Genomic DNA, 24,215 nt, shown 5'->3' with positions numbered 1-24,215 from the left:
AACTCTGAAATAGGCCCAGAAGAAGTACTAAAACTTTCGGTAAGCTCGCACGCTCTAGGACCCGAGCAGCTAGATGAGATAAAACGGGTGTTAGAGGAATATATCGACAGGTTCAGCGATCGGCCGGGTAGAACCGAAATAATAACGCATGAAACATAGCTGACATCAACCGAACCCGTACGATCAAAGTCTGACAGGATGTCTCCAAGACAGAGAGAGATTATGGAGGCAGAGATACAGCGCATGCTAGAGTTGCGAGTTATTGAGCCCGCTGAGAGTGACTACACGTCACCGCTAATACTGGTAGAAACACCCTTAACAAGGACCCTCGTCCGTGTGTTGACTACAGGAAGTTAACTGCCATCACTAGGGACCAGCTGCACCCGATACCCTACATTGAGAAACGAATTGAAAGAGTTCGCGCTGCTAAATACATTTCAACTATAGATCCCGTGCGGGGGTACTGGCAAGTTCCCCTTTCAGAAAGTGCCAGCTGCTATGCCGCATTCATCTCACCTGTGGGCACTTTTTGCCCTCTTGCACTCAGCTTCGGGCTGAAGATCGCGCCGTTTAGCTTCTCTAAGTTAACGGATATTGTCCTAAAAGACTTGCAGGAGTTCGCCTTGCCATATCTTGATGATGTAGCAATTTTTTCGGACAGCTGGGAACAACACGTATCGCACCTCAAACAGGTGTACTCACAGTTGAGGTAAGCCGGCTTAACCATGAAAGCGGAAAAGTGTAGATTTGGTTGTTCACAGGTTACTTATCTGGGCCATGTTGTCGGCCAGGGCACGAGACGGCCGGCCGAGCTGAAAATAGCTACGATTGGAGAATTTTCTCAGCCGCACACGAAAACAGACCTTCGTTCATTTTTGGGATTTGTGTGGTACTATCAACGGTACATTCCGAATTACTCGCAAATGGCAAGTCCATTAACGGACGCCCTCAGAAAGGAAGCACCGACTAGCGTACACTGGGATAAGGACAAAGAGAACGCTTTCCAAAGTTTGAAAACGCTATTAGTTTCTCGTCCTGTGCTTCCCGCGCCAGACTACACAAAGGAATTCATAGTTCAATGCGACGCAAACGACAGAGGTATGGGCGTGGTACTTAGTCAGGTCGGCGACGATAACGAGGAGCATCCTCTATGCCAGCCGCAAACTAAATGTAAGAGACGAAGCCTACAGCGCTTTAGAGAAGGAATGCGCTTGTTTAGTTTGGGCCACCCAGAAGTTGTCGTGTTACTTGTACGGAGCGAAGTTCTTTTTCGAGACCGACCACTGTCCTCTGACGTGGCTCAATAAAATGTAACACAAAAATGGCCGCTTGCTCCGATGGAGCCTCATTCTCCAAGAGTACAACTTCTCCGTTAGATATAAGAAGGGAAAGTTGCATAGCAATGCGGATGGTTCGAGCACGCTAATTTGAATTCTGCGTTTGAGGGTCCCGCCTAAATTTTAGGGTGACTAGTGTTAATTTTGTTAAGCCAAGAAGATCCCCCCTCATTAAGCAGGATTGCCACCATGATTGCTGAATTTGTCAGCACGAAATTACTTCAAAAATTGGCATAGCGAAATGCAGCATTTTTTGTTTCTGCACCTATGCTTTCTTTGAAGCCTAGCGGGTCTAAAGTGAGAGCCAAGGTACGTCATCTCGGCGCAGAGCCGTGTTGTGGGGTTCGTTTTGCAGTTGCCTGTTCTTGTTGGATGTTTCTGGGCGGTGACATAATCACACAAGCAGTTGCTGCGAGCCAAGACATCACCCCCTGGCCACCAGCCGTTCTCTTCCTGCCCAGCGGTTGTCAGCGCTGGACAGTCGGGCCATGGAGACGCTGTTAAGAACTTGGAGGCGCTGTTAAGAATGGCCTAGCTTACGTGCAGGTTTTGCCAGCCAGTTGCGACAGCGGGCGTCAACGTTCTTGGAACGCCACCGTTACGGTCTAGCCTCGTCGCCGTTATAACTGAATGCGTTCGGCGGACCAACCATTGTGACTGAACCCACCAACGCCGACCTGTTCTCCTCTGAGCGGGGGAGTTGCCGCGGGAACGTCGACGAAGGCCCCTGCCCACACGCCGTCCAAGACACTGGGCACCTGGCGGCGCGCTGCTGGGGTCAGCTCGGGGAATAAAAGGCGCCTTCCTGACGCAAGCCCTGAGTTCTACGAAGTCCGTCTGACGTCGGCTCCAGACCGTGAACCTCGCGCAAAGAAGTGTGTGTGTGTGAGTGTGTGTGTGTAAACCGTCCCGCAGAGAGGCGACTTGTTTACGATGAGTCGACGAACGTTTCCGTCACCTTTTGATCGAGGGGGGACCGAATGTTTATAAACCACTGTTGTGTGGCTGCTCAGGACACTTTCTCAAGCAGTCATCTTACAGTGGTGCACTTTTCTCAAGCAGTCATGTTAGACTGATGTACTTTCTCTCGCAGTCATGCTAAACTGATGAACTGCATTTAGACACTGTGAATCAACCTATATTCCTCGTTTTCGATGAGAAGCAGTCCTTCCCTTCATCAACGTCATCAGCGTGGATAAGTCTATTTCATGCCCGACTCCAACCTTGACAACGGGTGATGAGTGATGGGATTGAGCCCCCAATCCTAACAATCCTTGATCACTGCTGCAACGTGCTTTCCATTGTTGTCGCCTCTGAACAAAACTCAGAGGCGGTGCGCGGTGGGCTCCGAACCAACCCTGCAAACAGTTCCCGTTTTACGCCCCGCATTAGATGGCGTAGTTTCTTGTCCTCGCTCATGTTTGGATCAGCTGGGCGGAATAGGCGGAACATGTCTTCTGCATACATGGCCAATGCTTTCGTCGTTCCGCTGGTTTCTGGCTTGCAGGGCAGCTTCGGCCCTCTCCCTGAGGTCGGTACTCGGGTAAGTTTCAGCAACTCCCGTCGGAAAGCATCCCACGACACAAATGTCACTTCGTGGTTTTCAAACCACGTTCGAGCGCTGTCCTCTAACGCGAAGTAAACGTTTCGTAGCTTGCGTTCTCCGTTCCATCCATTGAACTCAGCGACGCGCTCAAAGCTTTCGAGCCAGTCCTCTGCGTCTTCGAATGTGTCGCCGTGGAAATGCTCTGGCGTCATTCGCGAGTTGACTACGATGTGAGTTGATAGTGATCTACAGGAAGGAAGGACGCTTGATTCTGCAACCCGTAAGGGAGCACGGCGAAGCGTCGTCATGGGAGAGGGAGTGGGAAGTGAAAGATGATAGAGAAAGAGGGTGGATGTGGCCTAATAGACTCCACTATGCTCGACAGGTGGCAGTCTTCAGTGAAGTTGCCAGCGTTGTTGCTGGCGCTTATAGGGTGTCTATTCCCGTGGAACTTATAAACTCCAGCAGGCTTCGCAGCGCAGGGAGTTGTGTACACACCGGGAACAGCAGGTCAGTCTCTGTGGCCGCTGGAAGGCCGTGGCGTCTGCAGGTGTTCATCACTCTGGAGCGTTCTTGCGCCAAGGAAGGGTAGGCACAGAGAAGGTGCTCCAGAGTCTCGGGGTGCCCGCACCTCTTGCAGGCAGGTGACGTGGCGCGGCCCTTGGCGTACAGCCGGGCCGCAGCCCAGGTGCAGCAAGATGCGAGTTGGCGTGGTTTGAGTTGTCATCTCGGTAGCGTTTCCGCTAGCAGATGCTGACGCTCCGATAGAATCCGGCAAAGGGGAAAACTCGGGGGGGCTCACCACGTAGGCGACGACTGCTGCGTTGGTGAACAGGAGTCAACTCGATGGGTCCAAGTCGCCGTGAGTCCGGGCTCCTTTCTCTGACTTGAGAAGGGCTTAAAATGAGAAAGGTATTTATATTGTAACGCACAGTTGAGTGACGGTGCTTTAATCACTTTACCTTGGGCGAACATGTGCCCAACAGCTAAACGAGAACGTCGCTAGAACGTCCACAGTCTTGTTGTTGTTGTTGTTGTAGCCTGTGGCACGTGTGGCTCCTACCCACGATGGGGGATTGGCCAAGAAATGGATGGATTATTCCAAAATAATATATAGCATAAATTTCCTAATATCTGTGGGAATAGCATTGAATAGGGTTGAATAACCGGCTAAAATAAAATCAGGAAGGTGCTGTTGAATGAGAAATAATTAATTTAAAGTAATAATAAAAAATAGAATTTAGCAGGGCATTCGTTTAGATTCTGTAAGGAATGTTTGAATAGCGAAGCATGCATCCCTGTGGCTGAAACCCAAAGTGGACGCCCCGAACGAAAGAATTGCAGGTTCTGTCAAGTCCAGGCCAATTCTTCTAAACGGCATCTCCAACAATCTTTTTCTTAACGCAGCAAAGCGGCGACAAGATAGACGATAGTGCTGTATCGTCTCCTCCTCCTCACAAAAAGAACAAAGGGCAGAGGGAACCAAACCCGACCTGTGTAAATAGAAATTTAGGGAGGGAATGCGGCAGCGTAATTTGGTGAGGCAGACCTCAAGCATCTTTGTATAACAAGAATCGCTATGCCAAAGAAATGCCAGGTGTTTATACTCTGGAGAAGCTGTCAAATGTGGGTTTGATAAGGCTGATCTAATTGATCTCATCCGAAATCTTGCCGCCGTGATCTGTGCTGTCACTGGTAGAATAGAAAGAATAGGGCCGGCTAGTGATGCATGTGCCAGTGAATCGGCAGTTTCATTAAAAAACAAACCTTTATGACCAGGCACCCAAATCAAATGAATACATAGCACATGGGCAGGAACTAGTAAGTGGAAGAGTTTTAGCATGAGTGACTCATTAGTAGCGGTAAGGCAAGAGCAAACAGAAAGGGAGTCAGTAAGAATAGCAGCCGTTGTAATCATTGGGTCTAATTTACGTAAAGCTAGGATTACTGCTAACAACTCGGCCAGAAAAATAGGCACAAAATCAGGCAATCTTAAAGAAAAAGACCAGTCGAGCGCAGGACAAAATATTCCAATGCCAGCTTTTTCCTCGCACTGTGAGGCATCTGTTGCAATGATGATGTTTGTTTCTAGGGTGCTTAGGTGGTCTTGCAACAAGGCGTTTAGGATGCCGTAAGGGAGTAGTTTCGCGTGGTTCGGGAAAATGTCGTCGAACCTGATCCCTGGGTAATTTGAATGCGTATTATTAGGAAGCACATCACGAATTTGTACATTTAGTGGGTCAAGTAATGTTTGCACAAATATAATCTGTGGTCTATGAAACCTGGGCCAATGAACAGGAAAAAATAATTCTGGATCGGAGATGAAAATGATTTGAGGGCGGTTTAATGGTGATTCATATAGCCTTAAGAAGGTCTGAACGGCCAGAAGGTGAAATCGGCATAATATGGGTGGGATTCTTGCTTCCATGTATAATACGGCATTTGCAACGTATTTTGGAAGGCCTAAGCACAGACGTAGTGCCTCTCGTTCTAACAAAACTAGCGGCCGAAGCTTGTATGATGGAACACCTGAGAATAAAACATCCAAATTCTAACACCGGACGAACGTACATTTTATATACCATCAAGAGGGATTTTCTGCGCATACCTGTTCTTCGATTGCTTAACTTGCGCAAAATGCCCATTGTACGAGCTCCCTTTGTCGCAATATATTCAATATGTGGCCGCCAGTTAAGATTTTCGTTGTAAATAACTCCAAGGTATTTAGTGACTCTACTTGTGGAATATCTTCGAGATGGTAGTTCAGCGATATGTATACTGGGTCTTTAACTGGAAAAACAAGTATAGCACATTTATTAGCATTCAGGTTTAAGTGTAAGCTATCCAGCCAGTGTTCCAGTTCCCTTAGATACAACTGCAAAATTTCGTAAAGAGAGTATATGTCACTAGCCATACCAAAAAAGGCAATGTCGTCAGCATAAACGTAGGTACTGACTCCTGGGTGAACGGGGATTGTGCTCATTAAAATATTGAATAATACTGGTGAGAGTACCGATCCCTGAGGCACACCTCTTGTTTGCTTATGTTTTCTAGAAGAATAGCCGCTTCTAAAACAATAGAATTCCCTGGCTTTTAAAAATTCATGCACCCATGCTACAATATAGCCTGGAAAACAATGGCTCTGTAACCGATTTGTTAAAATTGTGTGTTCAATGCTGTCATAGGCTTTACATATATCTAATGTAACTAAAGCCGCGTACTGCTTTTTCTGTCTGGCGATGTTAATTCGACATTCAAGGGCTACATGCGCGTGCCATATTGAATAGCCAGATCGAAATCCAATTTGGCAAGGACTCAACAATTGATTTCCGACAATAAACTCCAATATGTGTCCGAGAAGCACTCTTTCAATAAGCTTCACTATGTTTGATGTCAACGCAATTGGTCTGATGTTGTCGATGGTGTACCCTGCCCCTTGCTTTTTAAGTAACGGAATAATTTTGGCAAACTTCCATTCTTGTGGAATCCATGCATTGCTAACAGAGTAGTTTACCAAGTTCAGAAGCTCACGTGGCGCTTCTTGAAAGAAAATCTTTAACATTGCATTTGTTATTCCGTCCGGGCCAGGCGCTGTAGTTGGCAACTGTAACATAACTTGTGCTACTTCCGAATAGGAGATCTCTTTGTAGTCCGATAATACAGGAGTAAAAACAGAAGCTTGAAGGCGCGTTGCGAACCGGCTCTCTAATCCTTTAGCCAATAGCTCTAAGGACTCCTGCATTTCCTGCGAGGTATAGACGATTGAGTCTACATTAACGCTCATTGGGAGTCTGTTTCTAAACCGAAGGTAATTAAATAAAGCACGTTTGTTTTTGGATTTAGATAGGTAATCGAAATGGTTTTTATCGTACTCATCTTTTGCGTGTTTAATAGCACGTTTGAAGGTTGCAGAAATAAATTGATAATCTTTCCAATTTTGTGGGCTCTGATTATGTAGAAGTTTTTTCCAAGCAGCTTTCCTTCGTCGATAAACTCCTGTGCACTCACTGTTCCACCAAGGACTAGATGGGGAACGCTTAGCGGTCTGAATTACAAATTCAGACTTTTGTCGGGACATCTGTAACGCTGAACAAATGTTCAAGCCAATTTCTTCGTTATTACTATTAGGTAATGATGCAATGGTGGAGCGCAAGCAGTCTTTAAATTTTTTGCTATTCACAAATATTCTGCTGTGTCGTTCAACTGATGTTAAAGGGCATGCAATTTCAAAGTATACCGGAAGATGATCACTGTTTGTGCCGAAATCAATCGTAGTCCAAGATGTCACGGCGACGCTTGTGCTAGAAAACGTCAAATCTAACACTGAGCGAGATTGCCCACGGATAAAAGTAGGTCGTCTGACATTAAGGCATGAAAGATTTTTATCTATGGTCCAGTCCCATAGACGTGTCCCACATGCATCTGTTTTGTAACCCCATGACACGTGATGCGAGTTGTTGAAGTCACCAATAAGGACGACTTCATTTTTGCAGCTGGCAAGCGCACTATCCAATTAGTATGTACTGTGTACGCCCGTAGGGAAATAAGCATTTATAATAGAAAATGAACGGTAGCCTGGGATGCTAAGGTGCACTGCCGAAATTTCACATTCTGGAGACATTAACCTGAAAGCTATTTTCGCCCTATGACAGAATTTAGATGATAACAAAATCATTAAACCACCTCCTAGTGAAAGGCGATCTAATCGAAAAGATCGAAAATCTTTCAAATGAAAATTTTTCTCAGGAGTAAGCCAGGTTTCTTGTAAGATTATGACGTCAGGATTAAGTTCAGTTGTTAAGTAATTTAAGTCTGTTGAAGCAGAGAACAAGGAACGACAGTTCCACTGTACTACTTTTAAAAAAGCTATGGTGATGATCTAATTGATATTCAGCGACTACCGTCGCGATGAACTTTCTTGGATGCCAGAATGAGAAATAGGATTACCCTTTTTGTTTTTGGTATAAGGACAAGAATTAGTTACTGGAGAACCAGTTCGCTTTTGCGGCCTGATATCATGACCCGTTTCCATGTCGACCTGCGAGTCTGACTGATGCGAAGAACAAGGATCGGATCCTACAAATGTTGGGTCCGATATGGTACTCGGCACTAGAACAGAACTGGCTACCTGTTCTGCAGCACAAACAATCGATTTGGTGATTGGTGTGGCAGCTGTTTGCAAGAGCTGTGTCATCTGCGCGGTAAACACTTGTGAAATACATTCCGTAACACTTGTGACAATATGTTGCATAGCCTTTGTCATTGCTTTTTCTACTGCTGATTCAATAAGTTTAGGCAAGTTATCCTCATGGAAAGTAGAATGCCTTGCAGTGACGCCAGCGTATCCAAAGGCTCTTTCCTTGACGACTGCAATAGCTTCTCGCCGCGAACATCGTCGCCTGTCAATTATCTCTAGTACTTGTATTTCGTTAGCTCTAGCCGAGCAGCTTCCATAGTCAGCCGCATGGTTTCCTCCACATAGGCAGCACGTCTCGGTTTCAGCTGTGCATTCATTGGGGGAATGATTGTCACCACAGGCGCGACAGCGTCCGTTTGATTTGCAGCCTCCTGCACTATGGCCAAAACGCCAACAGTTCCGACACTGAAGTGGACGGGAAGCGAGAGGTTCCACTCTAAAAATAAACGGCCACACTTTTAGTTCAGATGGGCAGGACATGCCAGCAAACGTAGCAATAACCGATTCTGTGGCAACTTTTTCCCCGTTTACGAGTCGGTTACATCGGTATACAGCTATAACGCCAGCATCAGACAGCTTCTCCAGCGTCTCAGTTGGGCTCAATCGAGAGTCTACGCCCCGGACAATGCCTTTAGTGCATGCTAGATGAGGAGGAATGAACGCACTCACCGGGACAGATGCGAAAGTCTTACACTTTAAGAGGTCTGCAACACAGGTCGAATCTGATGACCTACAAACTATCCCACCCCTTGCAAATTGTCGGACATCGCTTATCATCTGGTAATGATGCGTCATGGCTTGGAGCTCGGCCTGAACAGCTTGTGGGTTGTTCAGCCGGATGAATCCTCCGTTCGGGGGCACCAGCGCGACAGGGATGCTGCTAACACCGCTGCGGAAGAAAGATTGCAAAGGCAAATCGTCAGGAGAAAGGGAGGCTGACCAAGGGCTGGGCCCTTGGCCAGGAGAGTTTTTAGACATCAGAGCTCATTCAATCACGAAATAAGTCTTACAAAAATTAGATAAATGAGATAACTAGGTCTAATCTACCCAAAACTCAGCCAAACCACCAAGCAAGATCCAGCTGGGGCACACCGGGCCGGAGAACCGAACGAGTCCACGGGGCTTGTCACAGGACGAGGCACCCTGCGCAGAAGAGCAAGGAACGCAGAAGCAGAACGGGTAGCTCGAACCGACGGGGCCAGCTAGATTGCGAGGATCTTCTTCTTCTTTCCTGAAGTAAGCCCCGAGTTCTACGAACTCCGTCTGACGTCGGTTGAGGACCGTGAACCTGTGCGGAAGTGTGTGTGTGTGTCCCTCCCGCAGAGAGGCGGCTTGTTTACGATGCCTGGTCGAACGTTTCCCTCACCTTGGGATCGAGGGAGGACCGAGTGTTTATAAACCGCTGTTGTGCGGCTGCTCAGTGTGCTCTCTCTCGCAGTCATGCTAGACTGATGAACTGCACCGTCCTTATGTAGATACTGTAAATAAACCCATATTCCTCGTTCTTGATGAGAAGCAGTCCTTGCCTTCAACAGCGTCCTCAGCGTAAATAAGTTGGACTACTGCATGACAACTGGTAACGAACTGTGGGATTGAGCCCCCAATCCTCACATCGTTGCAAATCACTTTGCTTGTTAGCTAGCAACACTATGTCGTCCACATAAAATAAACCTGGAAGCTGCTGCTCTACTACTGTACCCGCGTGTTTGTATGAAAGATTAAACCTTATATTACTTCCTTCTAGCGCCCTCTCCATCCCCATCATATGCATCAAAAACAGCAGTGGGGATAAAGGGCACCCCTGCCTCAGTCTCTTGTTGATATCAACTTTCTCCTCGCTCCTAATCCCTTCCAATTCAACTCAAATGGCGATTTCTAGGTGAATCTCTCTCAAACGCTGCAGACAATTGTCGTCTGAGCATTCTCCTTCCAGATAATCTCCCAATATGTCGCCGTATACGCTGTCATAGGCCCCTGTAATGTCTAAAAAGGCCACATACAACGGTCTGCTTTCTACTTTTGATTTTTCAATGCAATGAGTAAGAAGAAATAAGGTGTCTTCCAAACGCCTGTCTATTTGGAAGCCATTCTGAAGTTCTCTCAATATACCATTACTCTCTGCCGATGCTTGCAGCTTTAATTTGATTGCCTGCATTGGTAGCCTGTATATTACCGATGTAATGGTCAACGGTCTATACGAGGAAGTTTTACATTTCTCCCCCCCCCCTTTATTAATTAAATTCATTCGACTTTGTCGCCAACTGTCTGGTATTCGTCTATCTTTTAAAGTTATTTCCACTGCTTTCACCAGCGCATCCTTACTTTTTGGTCCTAGTTCATTAATCAGCCTAACGGGAACCTCGTCTAGCCTCGTGGCTGTGCGCTTAGGAATTTTCCCTTTTGCTTTCTTCCAGTTAAAATTTGTCTGCACCAGCTCCTTTTCCACCTGTGTCTCTTTCATGCTCTTTTTCTTCAAATACAATCTCCTCAGTGCCTTGGAAAGATACGGCTGTATTTCGCGGATGTAATTTATTGCCGCTTCTCCTTCTAGTCTGTTTCCATCTTCGTCTGGGATATGTTGTGTTTTTGTTGACTTCCTGCCTAATAATGTTATGTGGTTCCGAAATATTTTAGGTGAGGCCTTTTTTTTCTCACGTACTTCTGACAACCAACGTTAACTTTCATCTTTGCTTGCACCAGTATTTGTACCAGTAGTTAAGAAAAAAAAGGACAAATGTGCACATTTGGTTGCCCATATCATCGCGTGTGGTTGCGAGGCATTTTTTTTCTGAGACTACTGTGCTAGACAAGTCTGCAAACCACACGGCTCGAGTGCCTTTTGGAGCATTCCATACGCACGAAAATTCACCTATCTGTGTAAGCAAAGCATCTATGCTTTTGCACAGGGCCGAACTGGACTTTTTTATTTTAGAGCGCAGCTCTTTGGCGTCCGTTCCTGGGTTTCGCGTCGTCGTCGGCGTTGTCGGCCTCGTAACCTGCTCCGCCCCCCTTCGCTGGAGTGGGAGACGAAGGACGCGAGCCGCGAATGGCGGAGACCAATGAGAGCGGCCCCTTCAGTGACGTGCGCGCGCGATGCTGGTGTCATGCGGACCCTCCTTACGGCTCGATGCGCACTCGTGTCTGGTCTCAGCCGATCCGCTCGTTTCGTACTATCGTCTGCTCGCGCCAAAGCTCTCGCCCGCGCCTGTTTGGTTCTGTTGGGTCGGTCTCGATCGCGCTTGTTTTGGTTGTTATTGTGTGAGATTGTTTCTTAATGTGATTGTATGCGCTATGCGAATTGTATAGTACTTTCTGGAAGCCATGCGGCACCTGCGATCACACTGGAACCTTTGACGAGTCATGTATAACCGCCGGCTCGCTTGATCCGCAGATCAGATTTTCGACCATTACCGACTCTGCTACATGTCTCTCTCAAATTCTTTGCTTCAAAATATCGCGAAATGGAAACACGTATAGAGCTGCACTCAAATTTCGCATTAGGGAGTATCGTAATCGTCGGATAAATTTTTTATTTATTCAATACTGCCAGCCGCCATTTGGTAGCCAAGGCAGTAGTGGAACAAGCATACATCGCTGTACAACGCGATGCAACAAAGCGAGCGTACACGCAATATAAAAGCGAACGCAGGAGCAAGAACAAATATTTTGCGTTTCTCAAAAAAATGCAAAAAAATAACAGCATGAACAAAAAGACTGCGTCTATAACAGATACACGACAGCAGATAAAAAGGAATTTTGGTTTGTCAAGCAGACCACGTCACGCGGAAGCCCGTTCCGTTCTGATATTGTTTTTGGAAAGAAAGAAAACTGGTAAGCTTTAGTTCGGCATCGTGGCGCTACTATTGTCGAGTTGTGTTTGCCGCGTGTTGAGTGAGAATTGTTATATTCCATGTAAGAGTCAAAATTAATGGTTGGTAAATTAATAATACCGTGCAACAGTTTTAAACGGTGTAACTTGCGGCGGGATTGAAGCGTCTGGAGTTCAGATAGCCTTAGTAGATGAGTGACAGACACTTGTCTACCATATGCGTTTTGGATGAATCTTAGTGCTTTCTTTTGAACACCTTCGATGCGATTTATACCTACTTGGGTGTGGATCCCAAAGAACGTCTGCATATTGCAGCAATGGGAGTACTAATGCAGTGTAGGCTGTTAATTTTGTGTTAGTTCTGCAGTGCTTCAGGCGCTTTCTTAACAGCCAAAGCCTGTTGGACGCCTTTGAAACCAAATGCCCGATATGCGAGCTCCAGCTTAAGTTACTGCTAAATACAACCCCCAGGTATTTGTATTCATTTACATGAGAAATGGCTGTGCCGTTAATTTTGTATGTGTAATTATGAACATGCTTCTTGCGTGTAATTGTCATTTTTGCACACTTTGAGGTATTTAAGGACATTTCTCAGGACAGACACCTCTTCGAAACCTCTGACAGGTAATCGTTTAGTATACTATGATCCTCAGCATTTTGAATGGGTAGGTACACAACGCAGTCGTCTGCGAAAAAACGGCATCGCACTGGGGAATCTAAACTCAAGTCACTTAAATAAATAAGGAACAGAAGTGGACCAAGCACGGAGCCCTTGGGGACTCCCGAAAGAACTGAAGCTGGTGGAGAATTGGAACCAGAGATCTGGACGTACCGGTGCCGTTCAGAAAGGTAGGAATCAAGCCACTTAACAAGACGCTGATATTGCAGTAGATGTCGGAGTTTTGTCATCAACTTACGATGCGAAACACGATCGAAAGGCCTTCGCGAAATCTGTAAATATTGCGTCTATTTGCCCACCGTTATCAAGGCATGCCAAGAATTCATTGGTTGTGTGAATTCGCTGTGTTACAGCGGACAGGCCACGCCGAAACCCATGTTGGTTACTAGAAAAGAAGTTGCTACTTTCTAAAAAAGAACTCAAGCGCTTGAAAATGAAATGCTCCAGAATCTTACCTGAAGTACATAATAGTGAAACTGGCCTGTAGTTACACAAAGTTTGTCGCCAGATTTGTGAATGGGCGCGACCTTCGCAACCTTCCAGTCAGCTGAAACTTCCGAATTTAAAAGGCTTTCATTGAAACTGACCACAAGGTATCTAGCATAACATTGTGCGTAGCGGGAGAGAAACGTATTTGGGATGGCATCTTGGTCCAGGAGACTTCCTTGCGTTTAAATTAAGCAGGGAAGTAACAACTCCTTCACCTGCCGTGGTTGCTCAGTGGCTATGGTGTTAGGCTGCTGAGCACGAGATCGCGGGATCGAATCCCGGCCACGGCGGCCGCATTTCGATGGGGGCGAAATGCGAAAACACCCGTGTACTTATATTTAGGTGCACGTTTAAGAACCCCAGATGGTCGAAATTTTCGGAGTCCTTCACTACGGCGTGCCTCATAATCAGAAAGTGGTTTTGGCACGTAAAACCCCACAATTAAAAAAAATTAACAACTCCTTCGACAGATATTAGCAAGTCTGGTAAGATAAGGCACGAAGACTGAAATTCTGGGGCGTACGTACTATCCGTTGCAAACACCGAAGAAAAGTAATAATTGAAAGCTGATACAATGCAATAAGGCTCAATAATTTCTCTGTGATCCGAACGAATTTTGCTGACTGGATCCTTCTTCTGTGTTAAGTGTGTCCAAAATTTTGTGGGATCTGTAGTGAGAAATTTATGCATTTTAACATTAAAAAAGTTATACTTCGACTGTTTTATTTTCATGCGCAGCTCTAAGCGAACGGACTGCGAAGAAACGTGACATGTTCTAAATCGTGTGGATCCTAGGCGCTTGATGCGACGTTTAAGCTGCATCACTTGACGCGTAATCCATGGACTAGTGCGATTCATTTTACTATATTTCTTCGGCACGTATCTTGCGGTCCATTCATGTACAATAGTCTTGACGTGCACCCATAGCTCACTGACATTCATGAGACCAGCCACGTGTTCTTCGATGAATTGATCGTAGTCTCGCTGCAATAAATCGAAAATGCTTTCGTCCAGGGCATTGTTAAAGTCGAGAAACGGCTTTCTTAACTCAAGGGCAGGCGGCCGCACCATGTTGCTTTTGACGAGCGCTGCTTCGTGGTCAGGAATACCTCCGATGACATCAATAGAGAAACCGAGTCTCTCAATGGCATCGCTAATAAATACAAGATCAAGAAGCGAGCTTGCTCCTGATGCAATACGTGTCGGCCCCTGTACGACCTGCTTTAAATTGTATGCAAAGGCAATGTCGAACAAAAGACTGGCATGTTGACATGAAGTGACTCCCGCCAGAAGTTCCCAATTAATTTTTGGCAAGTTAGTCTCACACATCGTTATGTGAGTGTAACGTCTACGATGTTCTTCCATAAAAGCGTGCAATCGTTCAAGAACCGTAATGTCAGCATCGGGGGGCCTGTACACAGAACCAATAAGAATGTTCAGATGACAAAACTGAAGTAAAATCCAAACCATTTCGATGCCTGTGTAATCTAATTCCTTTTTATCGCTATAGCTACGCCCCCTCCCCTTGTGCTGCGATCATGCCGTACTATCTCGTGGGTGTTGGGTATCACTTCTGAATCTGGAATTGCTTCGTTCAGCCACGTTTCAGTTATGATTGTGACATCTGGGTCATGTGTGATAAGGAGAGCGTCTAGGTCATCGCATTTATTCCAAATGCTTCTGACATTGATATTCAACAAAGAAAAAGAAAGGGCCTGCAGCGGGGTGGACATCTAGTCGCTGGCTGGGTAATCCCGCAGTCTCCGCATATCTGCCATATATACGAGAAACCTGACAGGCTTGTCATTCACCACTTACAGGCACCCTTTCCTCACGAGTTTCGTCCCATCTGAACAGCTTTCCGTTTATCTTTATCTTGTCAAAAAACAACCCGACCTTTTTACCGTTTGCTTTCTGCTGTTGGGCGCTGACCCAAAGCTTCTTGCGTAGCGACTGAACCCGTGGCGAGAAGTCCTCAGAGATAGTTTTCTGCAGTTTTGAAGAATCCTACCCTTGTCCCTTTCGTCCAACAACTTAAAGATTATAGGGCGGCATTTCTTTTCAGCGGGCCTTCCAATTCTGTGGATTCGCTCGATGGACACATTAGAAACCTGCAGTATGTCACGCAAAAATTTTTTTTGACACAAATGCTTCTCTAGGTCCTGGTGTAGCTCTTCATTTTTTCTTTAACTCCATAAACAACAATATTGTTTCTCCTACTCCTGTTTTCTAAGTCGTCAACTTTCCGGAGCAAAGTTTCCACAGTATCTTGCAGTTCATCGACTTTCTGGGAATAATCGGAGACATTTGAGGCGAGTCCGTCCAGTTTCCTTTCAATAGACGCTATCCTCTCATTTGTTTCGCCTAGTTGTTGACTTACAGACTGTGTGGTTTGTTTAAGTTTACTCAGTTCGTCAATAATTTCTTTAAGCATAGTTTTAGTAGTATTAGGGGCAGGATTAGGTTCCACATCGCCACAAGAACAGAGCAAGTCTACGAAAGAATGGTAAGTTGCAAGAAGTACTCCGATTACGGGCAGTGGGCACGGCAGAAGCAAAAGACAGCCATCGTCACTATGGTAAGCATAAACAGGATGGTTGTCCCTTACCTGAATGAAAAACAAGAAGGGGCTTGTGAGACGCACAATCCTTGTGCTTTCGCCGTGCCCACTGATTGCACAGCACGGGAGGTCCACATATATAGGCATCGGAGCTGATGACGTAGCCGATGGCGGCTCGTGATAATCGGGAAGCTGAAGTTTCCATGTGTGCAACGTCCGGATTTTCTGTTCCCCAGGTGTTTTCCATTGACTGGCTGGTCCAGGGCACGTGTTGCTCGGCCGCTTCGACAGGAAACCCGAAGCATGTTACGCCTGGTGAACGCTTTGAAGCGATGATGTGCACGGCCTGAATGAAAAACAAGGGGCTTGTGAGACGCACAATCCTTGTGCTTTCGCCGTGCCCACTGATTGCACAGCACGGGAGGTCCACATATATAGGCATCGGAGCTGATGACGTAGCCGATGGCGGCTCGTGATAATCGGGAAGCTGAAGTTTCCAAGCGCGCAACGTCCGGATTTTCTGTTCCGCAGGTGTTGTCCATTGACTGGCTGGTCCAGGGCACGTGTTGCTCGGCCGCTTCGACAGGAAACCCGAAGCATGTTACGCCTGGTGAACGCTTTGAAGCGATGATGTGCACGGCCTGAATGAAAAACAAGAAGGTGCTTGTGAGACGTACAATTTTTGTGCTTTCGCCATGCCCACTGATTGCACTGCACGGGAGGTCCATATATGGACCTCCCGTGCAGTTTTCGCAGTGCGGGAGGTCCCTAATTAACAGCCACTATAAAGGGGGTACCTGCGGCACCGTGCACACCACGATCTGCTCCTGAGGGGACAACTCGCGCAAGTCGTCTACCCCGTTCACCATGTGCTGGGCTAGTCCTGTCCCTTTCCTGTTTCTGGACGTCATTTAGCCCACCTGCTAATATGGGACGTGGGCATTTTCTGCAAACTTTGCTTTTTCTCGCTCCATAACAGAACCCAGTGTCCGCCATGGAAGTGTCCTTACCGCCACTCTTTTATCGCATTCTCCCTCTCCACAATTGCTTCTGAGCACTTATCCAGGTTTGGGTAGCCGGCGATAATCACCATTTCACTCTCCTACTGACGACGCCTCTGCCCGCTTCCCTTTCTCACCCTTTTCCGCGTGATTCGGACTTGACAAGGGCCATCGACCCCAGCGTCTTTTTGTGTGTGTGCGCTGCGGCCTCAAGGTATATGTGCCGCTCTTTTCAGCTACCCCCTCCCCACATTGCACGCATTCCATTTGCTTTGCTCAAATTGCCTCTCCTGTCACGTCAGGAGACTGCGTTCCACTGTCACGGCCATTCTCGTTCAGAATGGCGGCCCTGTTCAGGTTTTCCTCGGCTGCTTGAAGTCTTTTTTGCACTATCTTTCGTGCATCACGCTACATATTCAACTCATTTTTGAGCTCTTCGACCGGTTTGACAAGCTCATCCTGGAAAGCCTCCATTTTCGTCAGCCTAGCGTCGACATCACAGTGCCTGTCTGCCGATTGACTCGATTCCCTCTCCATTCCCATCCGTCCTCATGTCTGCCTTGAGGGACCCCCCGCACACTGCGCGCTTTCCCGTCTTTCTTGCCATGTATTGCACGGCTTTTTAAAAACGAATACCGAAGCTTTCAGAGGACGTGCCTTCTAGCAAACACTGATACGCACAGAATGTAAATCCTTAAAACGCCGCAAAGTAATTCTCACCAATGCTTTAAAAGCAATCAATGGCGCAAAGACTCAAGGATGACACGCGTTCGCACGTGTTCATACGGTGTTCATACCTCACTTACCTACCAAAGCAGTATTCCCGATACCAAAACACACACAGTAAAACCGCTAATAGCTATTAGTCTCGCCTCTCGAAGGTACTATTTCAAGGCTATGAATACGTAACGTCCTACCCGGCTGCACGTGTTGAAGCCCGTGGCGCGAAAGGACGCTCTGACTATCCTGCAAAACCAAATATACACGAAACACAACCGCGCACACAAAAAAAGAGGGGAAAAACAGAAAACTACCCAAATATTATTTAAAGGCTAAAAAAATCTGCAAATCAAAAACAGAAGCAAGCTTGAAGGATGCACAAGAAACTTAACTATTTCGCCGACGCCACCGAGCCCTGGAAAAACATGTCCACCCGCCACAAAACCTGTCACTCCAACTTCTCTGGTGCAAGGAGCGCCCCCTGAACAGCGGCCTTCGATTTTCGCGTAGTGCTGGCGTGGTGCTGCCGCGGTGCAGTGAACCCTTGCACCTACTAGCTGGGCGGTCCTATAGTGGCGAACGTCTTTCCTGCAGACGACGAGAATCATGGCGTTAATCGTTCCTATAGACGGCACCCACCAAGAATTATTCCCCGTGGTCGACGAAAACAGAGTCATTGCTAGTGATGGCAGCACAGAGCTTTACATATCGGCTGGTGAGTGAAGTTATCATTCAGTGGTAAGCACGTGTTACTTCTTTCTTTCAGACGGTACTTGTTTTCGCGTCTTTTTTTTTTTTTGACGACGGACTTCCGGCAGCCGTCGAACGCACAGCTTCGGCGCCTTCTGTTGTTACAATGGCGGCGCCTGCTGGTCCAGAGTCTTTGTGCCCGTTAAAGGCGAGCGCGAAGCGGCTGTCCGTTGCTCTGCCATGCAGCGGACAAGGCGGGCGAGCCCCAGAGCAGCGAGTGGGGCAATCGGCAGCTGCAGCTGCAATGCTCTCACCGCTGCCTGAAGCTTTGCCGCCGTTTCGGCACCTTCGTACACCCTCGACACGCAGGAAGCTCTCTGGAGTAGTAGGAGGACGATGTACCTGATTACTTATAGGGAGATGAAGAGGCGACTGTGCCAGAAGGGCGGTATAAGGTAAACCAAATTGAACTTTTTTAGCACACACTCCTTTTTGTAACAGGTGTTTGTCTTGACCACTGGAACAAGAAAAGCATGTGCGAGCTCTTGGCCTTAACAAAAAGTTCGCGGCATCACTGGCGCCACTGCAAGTGCAGAACAAATGCAAGTCGCTGGAGAGGGCGTTCAAAAGAACGCAGGAAAAACATGGGAAGTCTGGAGAGGCTGCCACACACTGCGAATTTGATGAGTGCGTAACTTTGAACTTTTCGCTGTAACGCTGTGTCCTGGAAATTTTGCATGCACAAGTGAGCTTTTTGAATAGTGCTTTAGTTTAGCACACAGTTTCTAAAACATCCTTTCGCAAATTTCTTGCTATAGAATAGCAGTTGTCTTTGCCTCTAGTTAAGTGAAACGCGCTTTATCTGCCTTTGCTGATTTGCATTATTTCGCTGCACTATTGCCAGCCAGGACCTGCATGCCGTATCCTGCGAACAGTAATTGCTTACTACATATTATCACAAAAGTGATGGGCTACACTATGCTCCATGAAAATTTTTAAACGGTTTCCTGCAAAGAGAATGTAGTCGTCAGTAATCTGAAAGGGAGCACCAAACATTTTCCCAAAGCCCGCAAGGGTTGAACACACGTACCTTTCATGAGAATTTTCTGTTAGAACAAATGTTAAACACGGAAACGAATTGTTACGCATCAAGTTTAGATATTTAAACGCACACAGTCCCAATTATTATCGCTTAAACAAAAAAATTGCTGTTACCTGACAGTACTTTAGACGTATGCGTTAGTAATAACAAGCATGTCACAGAGCTGTTACAAGCTACCTAGTTGTCATATTACAAACACGACGCAATTTCCAGTGCCAATAGATCTGCAATTTTTTGCACTATTGTTTCGTCACCAGGCAGCTGGAAGAAGTACTGGTGCGGGAGCACCACATAAACCCCATCGTGCTTTACAGTGCCAGGCAGAGGATCATGCATGAAGGCACAAAGATACGAGTACCATGTGAATGCAGTGGTAGGCAATTTGCTGTTCACAAACACTTATAGTCCGCTCGAAGTTACGTGCTACAGCAAAAGTTACTCACATAAAGAAGAGTGCGATAAAATATTTGCATATATTTGAACAATGATGGAGAAACTTTTCACCGCAACACTAAAGCTTGTCACATGAAATTATAAGGGAACTACTAAGTATTGCTATGTATTGTTGCAGGCATCCAGAACCTGTAGAGCAGGAACCCGAGCCTATGGGCACTGATGGAGCAGGGCCTGGCATCGATTCAGCAGGGCCTTCCTACTGCAGCGAGCCCCAGATGGCCCCCAAGAAGAAAGATAGCTCGGCATTAGCCAAGCTTTTAGAGAAACTTGACTGCATAAAACAAACTACAGCAGCTTGCCTGAAAAAATGCAGCTGCTGAAGCGTCTGGTGTACGCCTGTGAAAAAAAATAAAGGGGCAAGAACATTTATTTTTCATCGTGTCTCGACCATTCTCAGTGAACGCACATCTCCATCAAAGTGTGGAAGAGAAACACTTTGCAAGAATGAAACACAACCGCGATGGCTATTTAGCACTGTACCTCTGCAATTGTTTTTATTCGTTTCTCGCATGCCTCGCAGATGGCGGTGCTGTTCGCGATGGCAAAATCGTCCTAGTTGTTTGTTGTACCGCCGATGTAGCTGTCCGAAATTTCACTGTCATCTACGCTTTCACATCATATGTTCTGCAGCACACATGCTCTATGAAGTACAGCCTTCGGAATCTCTGTTTTAAGATACCAAAGGCATGTTCGATGGCCACCCTTTGCTGGCTGTGCCATCTGTTGAAGCCCCAGAATCTTTGTAAGGGACCAACAACCAAAGCAGCAGCAGATAAGCTGCATCGTCAAGATTGTAATCCCCATCGCACTTTACTTCAGCATCCTTAGAAAAGGGGCTGTGCCTCAAGACACGGTCGTCCTGGGCCGACGGCAAAAAGCCCACAAACATATCAATGAAGCGGCTCCTTGCATCGCAAATGCCTTGCAGTATCACATAAGGAAATTTTTTTCGATTGAAGTACGACGATCACGACTCCTTTGGTTTCAAGATTTCCGTATGACTTCCGTCCAAACATCCAACTGAATTACTAGAACCCTTGCCTTGACTCCATGACAAGAAAGGTGCTTTGCATGCTTCGCGCTCTGCTGCCATGGGCCATGATATGACATCAGAGCTTATGCTGGACAAGAAGTCCAGCACCCTGCTCAGACAAAATGAGACGAATGGTTCAGACACGTAAAACGTGTCGGCGATTTTGTACATGCTATTTTGAGAACCAAAATAGGTAAGCGCTTTAGGCATCTCTTCCCTGCTGGCTGGAACTTGTCGGCATCCTCCGCCGAGCGTCGCATAAAAAATTCAACTTTGAAACCTTCTCGCGAAGCTTTCGAAGGTATTCCTGGAAAGACGAAACAGTCTCCTAAATTCAAACTCGTAGCAGCGACCGACGTAATACTTAAGAATCCTTTTTCGGTCGATACGAACGAGACTCCAACTTGGTGCAACAGCGTGTCGATCTCTTGGTCTACGCTGTCAGAGTCAAGCACGTCAAACGTTGTACTCAGTTGCTTCAGCGCGTTTAGGCAATGTAAATATGGATGCATAATTCGAGCACGCGTCAGGAGCCCTCTCTCGCTGCGGCAGCGGCGAACGCCGACTGGGAGTACTCGGGCAGTGCCGAGAAGAGCTGGAAAAGCCGGAGCATGCGCTCGGGGCTCAAGTCCCCCATGCGCTCGAAGACCCGCGTGGCGCCCGCACGGAGCAGCCGCGGCCCACAGCCCGGGATCCATTTCCTGCGCAAGAGAATCAATGTTTTCTTTCACCACTATACTGCGCTTGTAAGTTCGCACACAACTTATGGAGAATACATGCTGGGTACGAGGGCGCTTTCAGTGCATGCACCCACAATAAAGGCGCCACTGGGCGTATGCTTTCTACAGAAGTCCCTCACACTGAGGACGGCCCGGTACTCACTCGAGACATGGCAGCACGTACGCGGTGCGCCGCACCATGTTCTGGCGTACAAAGAACACCAACTCGTGCAGGCGCTCCGGGCTGCCCGCCAAATCCCAGAGGTCGCTGCGTGGCACTAACCGCACCAACTGCAATGGAGCCTGCAAGGTAGACATAGCTCAGGTACACGCCTGCTACAGGACGTTCCATGTAAATTAAGGCAAAAAAAAAACACGCGAGTGACAAGTACCAAAGTAATGTCGTTTGCAGTCGCTTGGAGCAAGTCACACTATTTCTTGTATTTCTCCTAATTACATAATTAGTTCATATTCATTATGTACCTTCTGAAGTATTACTATCAGCACAATAAATGCTAAAACACAAGAAAGTTCTCGTGAGCTTCTTTCAGGCTTGAAACGAAGTTTTGTGTAACACGGTACCGAGCAACAGAAAGCTGGATCGCGAATATTTCAGCATGGTCTCTAATTTTCCCATTTTGACTTGCTCTGAATAAAATATTTAATAAAGCTCATTACTTAATATTTAAGCATGTATTAAGGAGAAATACAGAAAGGGTCTGACAACAATGTTACATCGATTCTGCCAAGCTACATGGCATGCAATCGCACATCTTTTAAAATTTTCGCAAGTTAGGTGGGAGACCGTGTGTACTATACATAATATATATATATATATATATATATATATATATATATATATATATATATATATATATATATATATATATATATATGTCCCCCTCAAGAGGACAACTGCGTATTGGAAGAAAAGACGAAATAGTGGCACGTGTTTTCGCCGGACGCACTCGCATCGCAGGTGGCCGTTGTCGGCGTCTAGAAGAAGAAGACGAGGTGATGCGCCGCTCGAGAGAGAAGACCTTTCTGATCTCCCGTTTAGAACGCGGCAGAGCTTTTTAGCACAAGTTAGCCCACAATAAATAGTTGTATCTGGACTCCCTTAACTGTCCGTTACAATTCTGGTGGAGGTGCTGGGTAATGATTTCCAGTCCAATTCGAGTTGGATAAAACAGCCCGGAACCACGCCATCTCAGACCCAACGAGCCTATGCCTGTCCACCAGCGCACGAGCCGTCGCCTACGTGGTGAGCCGCCTGAGTTTCCTCTTTTGCCGGAGCAGACTATAATAGCAGCAGCGGACAATACTGAAATGACATCCCAGACAGCCTCAACCGGCATCGTTGTTGATCAGCCGCGAACGCCCTTGCCTTTTCACGGCGCACCTTCGAAGACGCCGAGGACTGGTTGGAAGGCTTCGAGCGCGTCGCTGACTACAATGGATGGGACAAAAACCGGAAGATCCGCAACGTTTACTTCGCGTTGCAAGACTATGCGCGAACGTGGTTTGTCCTCCGGTCGTCCTCCGGTCGTGGGATGACTTCCGACGGAAAGCTGTTGGCCACGTATCCGAGCACAGACCGGCGGGAAAGAGCTGAAGCCGCTTTGCAAGCAAGAAGCCAGCGAAACAACGAAAGCGTGGCAATGTATCTCGAAGATATGTCCCGCTTATTCGGCCGGGCCGACCCGAGCATGAGCGAGGGCAAGAAGCTTCGGCACCTGATGCGCGTTGTGAAGCAGGAGCTTTTTGCTGGTTTGGTGCGCAGCCCTCCACGTACCGTTGCCGAATCCCGCTCCGAGGCGATAACTATGGAAAGGACTATTCAACAGCGTGCGAGACTTTACAACCGCGATATGAACGTTGCCTCTATGAATGCAATGTCGGCAATATTCGGGAACAGCGGCGAGGTCTTACGAGAACTCATAAGATCTGTGGTTCGAGAAGAGCTCCAGAGGCAGTAGCTGAACAACGGCCCCACAGCGGTCTCTTCGTTAGCAGATGTGGTTCGCGAAGATGTGAGACAAGCAGTCCGCGAACAGCACCCGCACGCACAGCCGCCAGCGTCGTCACCGATACGGCCGATGGTATCGTACGCCGAGGTACTCAGATGATCTACGGGACGTACTTTCGTCGCGGCAACTGCGCATGTACCCGAACGTCGGTTCTTGCCTTCTCCGCCAGAGACTAGATTCCGGAAGGCTGACACATGGCGCACTCCTGATAAAATCCCGCTGTGATACCACTGCGGCGAAGCTGGTCATCTCTACTAGATGTGCGAATACCACAGAGCGCTCCTAGCCAGAGAAATGGTGAACGCGCTTTGGAATCCAGGAGTATTTGGCAATGCGCCAAAGGCCGCAGACTTCACAGCAACATCAACCTCGGTCAACAGTGCCGCTGAGGTATCGACCACCGAGCCCGCGTCCATCCTCAAGCTCCCCACGGCGACGCCCCCAAAGCCCACGTCGGGAAAACTAATACCGGCGACTTTTGGAGGTGAGGCCGCTGTCGACGCAAGAACGGAGCCTCCAGCGCTGATCCTGAAATATAACGACGGACGCGAGAGCAGTTGCGAAAAGAGTGACGTAGCTTCCGATTTATGTGTGTTTATAGACGGCTGCGAAATTACTGCTTTAGTCGACACAGGCGCAGAGCATTCCGTTATGAGTAAAGTACTTGCCAGAAGACTGAAAAAAGTGCTGAATCCTTGGAGAGGACCGCAAATTCGAACCGCCGGTGGACACCTTATCAATCCGGAGGGCAAGGTGCACTTCTAGAATCGCAATACGCGGCTTTACATACGTCGCCAGTTTCATTGTCCTATCAGAATGCTCAAGGG

General features: G+C 47.3%; 1 protein-coding gene and 1 long non-coding RNA gene across 3 annotated transcripts in view; both read right to left on the bottom strand.

Moving 5' to 3' along the window:
- The window catches only part of LOC139048161 (uncharacterized), a 33,155-nt gene extending 15,315 nt beyond the window's left edge, over positions 1-17,840 (bottom strand). The window contains exons 1-2 of the long non-coding RNA XR_011507590.1: positions 17,751-17,840; positions 15,686-16,278 (exon numbers count right to left, since the gene is read on the bottom strand). This is a non-coding gene — a long non-coding RNA (uncharacterized lncRNA). The remainder of the gene's footprint in view (positions 1-15,685; positions 16,279-17,750) is intronic.
- A 2,243-nt stretch (positions 17,841-20,083) lies between these two features.
- The window catches only part of mtTFB2 (mitochondrial transcription factor B2), a 221,260-nt gene continuing 217,128 nt past the window's right edge, over positions 20,084-24,215 (bottom strand). For both annotated transcript variants that reach the window (XM_065424247.1, XM_065424246.1), the window contains exons 8-9: positions 21,522-21,661; positions 20,084-21,340 (exon numbers count right to left, since the gene is read on the bottom strand). In XM_065424247.1, the coding sequence (XP_065280319.1) occupies positions 21,166-21,340; positions 21,522-21,661 (315 nt within the window). In that variant the 3' untranslated portion in view covers positions 20,084-21,165. The remainder of the gene's footprint in view (positions 21,341-21,521; positions 21,662-24,215) is intronic.

The sequence above is a fragment of the Dermacentor albipictus genome, chromosome 7, assembly GCF_038994185.2.
Source record: "Dermacentor albipictus isolate Rhodes 1998 colony chromosome 7, USDA_Dalb.pri_finalv2, whole genome shotgun sequence".
NCBI classification, from domain to species: domain Eukaryota; kingdom Metazoa; phylum Arthropoda; class Arachnida; order Ixodida; family Ixodidae; genus Dermacentor; species Dermacentor albipictus.
The sequence above is the reverse complement of the archived record's forward strand: the minus strand, read 5'-3'. Positions and strand labels throughout refer to the sequence as shown.